General features: G+C 54.0%; 2 protein-coding genes across 2 annotated transcripts; one reads left to right on the forward strand and one right to left on the reverse strand.

Annotated features, from left to right (window-relative positions):
- The first annotated feature begins 1713 nt into the window (after nucleotides 1-1713).
- Nucleotides 1714-3360, forward strand: MONBRDRAFT_30924 (uncharacterized protein). The gene is made up of 6 exons (XM_001742258.1): nucleotides 1714-1776; nucleotides 1916-2033; nucleotides 2156-2290; nucleotides 2404-2613; nucleotides 2732-2834; nucleotides 2931-3360. Exons 1-6 carry the CDS (start codon nucleotides 1754-1756, stop codon nucleotides 3083-3085), a joined length of 744 nt encoding a protein of 247 aa, XP_001742310.1. The 5' UTR covers nucleotides 1714-1753; the 3' UTR covers nucleotides 3086-3360.
- On the reverse strand, nucleotides 3359-6599 carry MONBRDRAFT_19231 (uncharacterized protein). The gene is made up of 16 exons (XM_001742710.1): nucleotides 6463-6599; nucleotides 6216-6350; nucleotides 6035-6133; nucleotides 5864-5941; nucleotides 5715-5772; nucleotides 5513-5610; nucleotides 5370-5432; nucleotides 5119-5272; nucleotides 4902-4988; nucleotides 4678-4754; nucleotides 4356-4560; nucleotides 4217-4281; nucleotides 4052-4133; nucleotides 3911-3971; nucleotides 3694-3790; nucleotides 3359-3560 (listed from the first exon to the last, which is right to left on the reverse strand). The coding sequence occupies exons 1-16, from the start codon at nucleotides 6538-6540 to the stop codon at nucleotides 3492-3494; spliced, it is 1506 nt and encodes a 501-aa protein (XP_001742762.1). The 5' UTR covers nucleotides 6541-6599; the 3' UTR covers nucleotides 3359-3491.
- Between the last annotated feature and the right edge of the window lie 428 nt (nucleotides 6600-7027).

Below are 7027 nucleotides of genomic sequence, written 5' to 3' on the forward strand. Positions count from 1 at the left end.
CCAATGTAGTGGGAGGGTGGTTGGTAGGGCTGGCCCGCTTGCTGACAGAGCCAGGTCATGACGCTCACCGTGTCATCAAACGCCACGCCGGCAGGTAAAGCTAGCCGCGCATTGCCCGCAAGGTTGAGCGATTCCTGACATGGACGGGGCAGAAAGGCAGCAGATGCAAGCGAAACAGCTATGAGCTCAGAAAGAAAGAGTTTGAGAGTTTGAGAGAATTTGGGAGTTTGAGAGAGATTCGAGAGAGATTCGAGAGAGAGAGAGGCACAGACAGCAGCATACGGACACACGCTCAAACAGACACGCACAAACAGAGGCAGCAGCACGATATCGTCAAGCACGGACAAGAGGCGTACGGACCAGCATGTGAAGCTGCCAAAGTGCAGGGGGCAGCGCAGTTAGGTCATTGTGACTGCAGTCCAAAAGACGCAGGCCTGCAAGTGCAGTAAGACATTCTGGTAAAGATTGAAAATCGTTGTGGCTCAAATTGAGGCTTTGAAGTTGTTGGAGCTGTGCTAGCTCTGCCGGCACGGACCGGAGATGGTTGTGGCTCAGATTGAGAACCTAAGCGAACCCAAATATCACAGCTTGGTGTGAGAACAGGCAAATCAAGGGGAAGTTGAGGGGTAGGTTGAAAAATAGTGGTTGACCTGTAGGCACAGACCTGAAGGTTTTTGAGCCGACCCAGCTGCGGGGGAAGGGCCTCTAGAAAATTGTGGTGAAGGTCGAGCAACTGGAGCTCGGACCACTCGCCAATGGCGGCTGGCAAGCGCTGGAAGAAGTTGTCGTAGAGCAGCAGGGTGGTTTTGGAGTGGCGAATGTTGGAGAGGACGCCGGGGAGTTCAGTCAGCCCGCAGGCAGCAAGGTCAGCGGTGCGCGATGGAGAGTTTTCCAGCTGCGCACGGGCGGGCCAAGTGAGCGACAAGGGGGCACAGCGGGAACGGCTTGATCAACGCTGTCACAAACCTCCCAGAGCTTGGTGCGCAGGCGAGCTTCAAGCGCCTTTCGATCCTTCTTGTCAGGCTTGGGGCTCTTTTTGCCGCGCAGAGACCGCAACATGCGGATGGTCGCGCCGCAGCCAAACTCAAAACTCGAAGACACCACAAAGACCAAGCCACCAGCGAACAATATCGGCAAGCAAAAAGCAAAAGGCCGCCGGCGCAACGCCACCCAAGGCTGGATGATCGCGGTCACTCGAGCCACAACCCGTTCAAATCAACTGCAAGCAAAGGGGCGGATACACAGAGAGAGATGCCTTTATGGTGTCAGCACTTCTACTTGCCTCTCTATTTTAAACTTAATTCTTCTCTAATTTTGTGTGTCTGTGTGTGTTCTCTCCTCTCTCTCTCTCTCTCTTTTCTTGTAACGTCTGTTCAGTTTAAAGTGCTGGTGTGTGTGTGTGTGTGTGGGAGGGGGATGCCCAAGGGGTCGTGCCGTCTCATCGAGTGTCGTGTCGTGTCGTGCCGTGTCTTGTCGTGCCGTGTCTTGTCGTGTCGTGCCGTGTCGTGGTCGTGCCGTGCCAAGCAGGATTTGGGTTGGGGGATAACAGGCTGGGGATGATGGAAAAAAAGAAAGCGGGCGCCCAAAGGGTGTGCGAGTCTGGCTGGGTGTGCTGCGTCGGATGTTTCTCACGTGCTTCCTGACTTGATTTGACAAACACTGACGCTCTGCTCTGATGCCCTCGGTATTGCTGGTGCAATGCTCCCAATGTCAGGGGTGAAAGCATCTTGGTAGAAGTAGCAGGACCGGCATCATGAGTGAAGCTTCAAACCCCATGTGCGTCACATGGGCTGCCTGGCACTCTCCTCGCCCGCCCGATCCTCCCTGCTACTTCTCCCCCCAAACACTGTCTGACTGGCGGGGTGCTTTGACCCGCCGTGCCCCTTTCTCATTTCCACATGTTCATATGCTTCAGGTTTGATGAGAAAAACAACTTGTCGGCTGCAGTCCACACCTCGGGCGATCTTTATGATGGTGCGGATGGCGTTGATCCGTTTGGTGACGTCATGGATACCTTGGACTTTGACTTTAAGGTTTGCCAAGAGCGTGTTCTCCTTGTTCTCGCTGCGCTGGCGTGCTCGTGTTGGCGACCGAGTGCGAGTCGTGGTCTATTGACTATTGCAATTTTGCGCTTCTTCGTTGCGGTTTCCCATAGGCTTTGGAAATGATGGCTGATCAGGCTCAACCTGAGAACGACTCGTACCTTTCCGTGCAGCCCGATGGTCAATGGAAGGGTGACCGCCGGCCCGAGGCTACAGAGGAGAGCGGCTATCTTGCTGTCCAACCCGAGGTGCGCTCTCATCTTTGATGGCACAACATTACAAAGGCGTTGGCCAAAGTTTTGAAGCCCACTCGGACACGTTGTTTCATCGATTTGATCTGACGCTACACCCCTGCTGATAGTGGCTCGAGGGACAATGGGAGCTTCTGAGCTCGCAACCCTGGTTCCGCGGGTCGGACGATTATCGCCGTGATGACGCAACGCGTGAACTCGCCGGACAAGAAGCGGGCGCATTTGTTGTGCGCATCTCCTTTTCACAACCCGGTCACTACGCCATTTCTGCCAAGACATCTGAAAACAAGATTGTGTCCATGCTCATCCTTCCCACCTGGGTGCGTCCCACCTCTTGCTCCCAAACCTACAATTTGAACAGTCTGCTTGGGCTTCTCCTTCAATCCTTACCGTCGGCGGTTGTGGTTGATGTCGTTTCGTTGGACGATTGCACAATAGGCGGGTCCCAACTCAAACGCGCCTGGACAAACGCAATATCGCCTCGGTTCTCAAAGCAAGCTGCTCTTCAACACGGTGCCCAAGCTCATCAAATACTATACTGGTTCGCCAGCTGCAGCTTCTCTTGGCCCTTGACGTGAGTTGCTGCGCTGGGAAAGCTCACATCATGCATTTTTTTTTTGATGCCCCAACCTTATAGAGAACCCCTATTATCATGGCAATCGCCTCAAGGGCGACGTGCGGCCCGAGCAGCAGGAAGGCGGCTACATTGATGTGACGCCAGTGGATGTGGATCCGACAAAGCCCGCGAGCGGTGACGCCGGCGCGACCGATGCTGGCTACCTTGACATGTAGATCATGTTTCCTTTCGTTCTCAGGGAGACGCTATGCTTGTCTCGATCTTGCCCCGGGGGTGGGAGTAGCCGTCTCTTATTCTTGACAAGACACATCTTCTCGATTATTTCTTCTTGTTTTCTTCATACTGCTTCCTGACGTTTTGGTTTTGTTTAAATCATTGTTTATTGCCCAAACCCTCTTTTGCGTCCTCACACTGTGACGAGTCCTCGTGTGTTTGTGTGTGCGCGGGCAAGAGTGGTCAAATGGTCTGCAAGAATCGATACCATGCTTGCAGTTATCAATCAACTGGCGGACAATACCACAAGCAAGGCAGGAGCTGTACATGGCCCGCTTAGACATGAATCTCAACCTGCGGCCCATAACGCACACGACTGACATATTTTCCTAACCAAAGACTAATGATCTAGACCACAATATCCTCAGCCAGCCGGTCCAGCTCTTCAATCACAAAATCCATGTCCTTTTCTTGCAGCTACACACAGACGAACGACCAATGCATGTCCGCATTAAGCTCAAGTGTTGAGGGACAGGCCGCGCCATGCCAAAGTTCAGAGAACATTGATGCCCGAATCCAAGCATAAAGAATCAACTTAACATGGACGTACCACAGGGGAGTTGGTGATCAGGCGAAAGAAGCGTGGTAGGTGCAGGTCGGTCAACGGGTTGAAATTGAACATCATGGTTCCCGCCTGCTGCATTGCACTGTGCCCGGGATCATGGCGGGTCAAAGAAAGAAAGAAAAAAAAAAAAAAAAAAACGGAAAAAGAGAAAAATGAGGGAATGTTCGTGGGAGCAGATGGAAATGACGCGCCGCTAACGTACACAAACGTGCGCTGAGTTGCCTGATCCAAGCGCTCGTAGTTGGCTTCAATGTCCTCTGCCGCTGTGTCAAACATTGTGAGTTGACCAGCGATTCAGGGCAAAGCCTCGGGCGACGAATGCAGCGCCCTCCCAACAACTTACTCGTGCCACGGAGGCATTTGGGCAGATACCAAAACGTGACATTGCAGTACTCGGGTTCGGCAACGACCAAGAAGCGCGGGTCCTGCGGCATGTCCACACCATAACCGGAAGTCGAGCGTATCAGCGCAACATGTATGGTGAGAACTGAGCAGAGCAGCACCTTACCTTGCAAATTTTGCGATGCAAATACTGGGCCACATCATAGGCATGCTCAACGCGCGCACCCAGGCCTACAAAGAATGACAGGGTGAGTTGATGCTCCAGCCGTGACACGAACACAGCATGCCGCCGATCTGCAACATACCAGCACGCCCGTGGTAATACCACGAGAGCCAGACTTTGATGCTATCAGCACGACGGCCACATTGCAGCGTCATGTCCCCAAGATCATATTCGGATGTGGAGGAAGGATGAAACAGGTAGTCGGCTGAGCTGTTATTGGAGGCGCGCAAAAGCCCTTTGTGCTTGTTCAACAAGATTCCGGCCGCCAAAACGGGGACACCCAGACCCTATTATGACGTGAAGTTGAAACATAATCCAATGAGTCAGCAGGCAACGTCTGAACGTGTTCTCTACCCGTTCTACTCGCAAAAGCGAAGATGATTCACACCGAGAGCAGGCCTTACCTTGTGGGCATCCCAGGCGAGTGAGTCGGCGCGTTCGACGCCCTTCATGAGGGAGCGTAGGCGGTCCGACAATAAACCTAGAGGGAAGACGGTCGGCCAGCCCGACAGGCGAAGGGAGGAATGAAAAAGGCATAGAATGGCAGTCAGCGTTGTGCATCCGGGAAGTTGAGGTTGACATGTAGGCAGTAGCATGAGTCCGCCACCATTGTGGCAGAGTTACTGACAGGCGCCACCCCAAGCACCATCGACATGAAGCCAAAGGTTTTCAGCTTGGCAGATATCTGCCAATGCGTTGAAGTCATCAAAGCCGCCTGAAGCAAGCCAGCAGATTGGGGGTAAGCATGATGCAAAGGTGAAGAATGCACTCTGTACGTATGTGGTTGGGCACAGCGCCAGTCTGTCCAGCATTGACCTGTTCAAGCGCTCATCCATATGACTGACCCATAATGGTAGTGCCAGCTGTGGCACTGACGGCAAAAGGGGTCTGGCCCTTGGCGCGCGCCTCGGCAATCTTGGCCACGAGGTCATCAGCTAGCATGTGTCCGCTGCGATCGGCAGCCACGGCAACCACTGCATTCATGCCCAAGCCGAGGACCTATCGCAGACACAACAATGAGGGGGTACTCGGACGGTAGCACCGGATGGAAAACGCGCGGCAAGTCAGCAGGTGATCAATGGCAAGGCGTGCATACCATGGCGTTTCGGCGAATAGAGTAGTGTGCTTGGGCGCTGGTGAAGATGACTGGGCGTTCATCCTGAAGACACGCCAAATGAGGTGGGGGGATGGCCCAGAAGACCCATCATAGCGGATCTCGTTGCACCGCGCCAGACTTACGCCGCGCCAGCCCTCCAAGCGCACATGGGGAAAGTGGTGATGGCGGGCGGTGATCAGGCCGACGAGGTTGGCATAGCTGCCTCCCGGCACCATGATGCCTGCAATTTAAGGAATTGGATGATGTATAAGATTTGAAAAGGGGCAAACAAATAGGTAAAATTCGAAAAAGGAGGCATGGGAGCGAACTTTTGATAAAGCATACCTTCGCTTTCGGCCACATCAAAGCCAGCCAGATCGGCCATGCGTTGCATGACTTCAACCTGTTGGTTTGAGACAGGGGATGGACGGATGAAGGAAGCGTCGGATGCCAATGGCTTCATCGGGCTTCAACCATAAGCAGGAGATGCACACCTCCATCATGGAGAAGACAGGAGCAACGGTGTAGGTGTAGCAGTTGACATTCAAGATGGCTGTCACCAACTCGGCAATCTATTCAAGACCCCAGGTGGGGGTGCAGATTGTGATGAGCAGGCACTAGGCTTGAGGGAGGGGTTGACCTGCGAGGGGTGGGCGTGTCCTCACCTGGCCAATGGGGTCACTGCCGGCAAAGAGCTGGTTCATAAAGCGGGGATGCGATGTGCGGACACTGTACAACATCATGTCGTTGATAGCAGCCACGGCCTGGAGCCCACCAGCGTGGTGAGAGGCGGCTCGCTTCGCGGGCAACGGTCTTGAAGGTCAAGTTGGCGCGCCATTCGCCCACCTTGTCGATGCCTTGCCCTTGTTCGGGCAAGGCCATCGGAAAGAGCCGGCGCAAGTCCTCGGGGCTTTTGAACTCGACAACCTTGGTATCGGGGCGACCACCGGCCATTTCGTACTGGCGAATCAGTGGTAATAGCTGCAATAGGTATGTCGGAGAGGGAGGATGATACAAAGTTGAGAACAGAAATCTTAGTTGTGCAGGCATGCGTGCAGGTTGGCACGTGGCCAATCGGTAAGCAGGCGCGAACCTTTTCGAACAAGGCGTCCAGCTCGCCGATGCGGACCGCTGTCTCCGCACGGAGATCGGCCGGGAGGTCTGAAGGCATGCTGGCACGTTTCAAGCCGGGTTCCTTGGAGCAAGCTGTTCAACAAGACGACGTCTTGCTGTGGATGCGCTGCGCGCGATGCACGAGAGCAGCGGGTAGAAGTGAATTGGCAGCCAAGGACAGGCATCAGGAAAAAAAAAAAAAAATCACTGGCCGAACCGCCTCCACAGCCAGTAGCAGACCCTCTTGAAAAGTGTGAAAGAAAAGCCATTCCCCACCCCACTGGCCCTGATCGTGGTCCCAACGCGCAAGGCCTCCAGTACCGCGACGACCAAGAGAAGACAAGGGGAACAAGGTACAAGGCAATGCCAGCAAGAGGAAGCGACCCGGTGATGGCAGCAACATCTTGCACAATACTCCGGCCCGTACCAAAGTGAGAGAGAGAAGAGAGAGAGAGAGTGTGTGTGTGTGCGAGAGCTTTTGGATGAAGAAAATGAGAGAGAGAGAGAGAGAGAGAGAGAGAGAAGAAAGAGAGATATTGTGCAAT

Source organism: Monosiga brevicollis, genomic scaffold, assembly GCF_000002865.3.
Source record: "Monosiga brevicollis MX1 MONBRscaffold_2 genomic scaffold, whole genome shotgun sequence".
NCBI classification, from domain to species: Eukaryota; class Choanoflagellata; order Craspedida; family Salpingoecidae; genus Monosiga; species Monosiga brevicollis.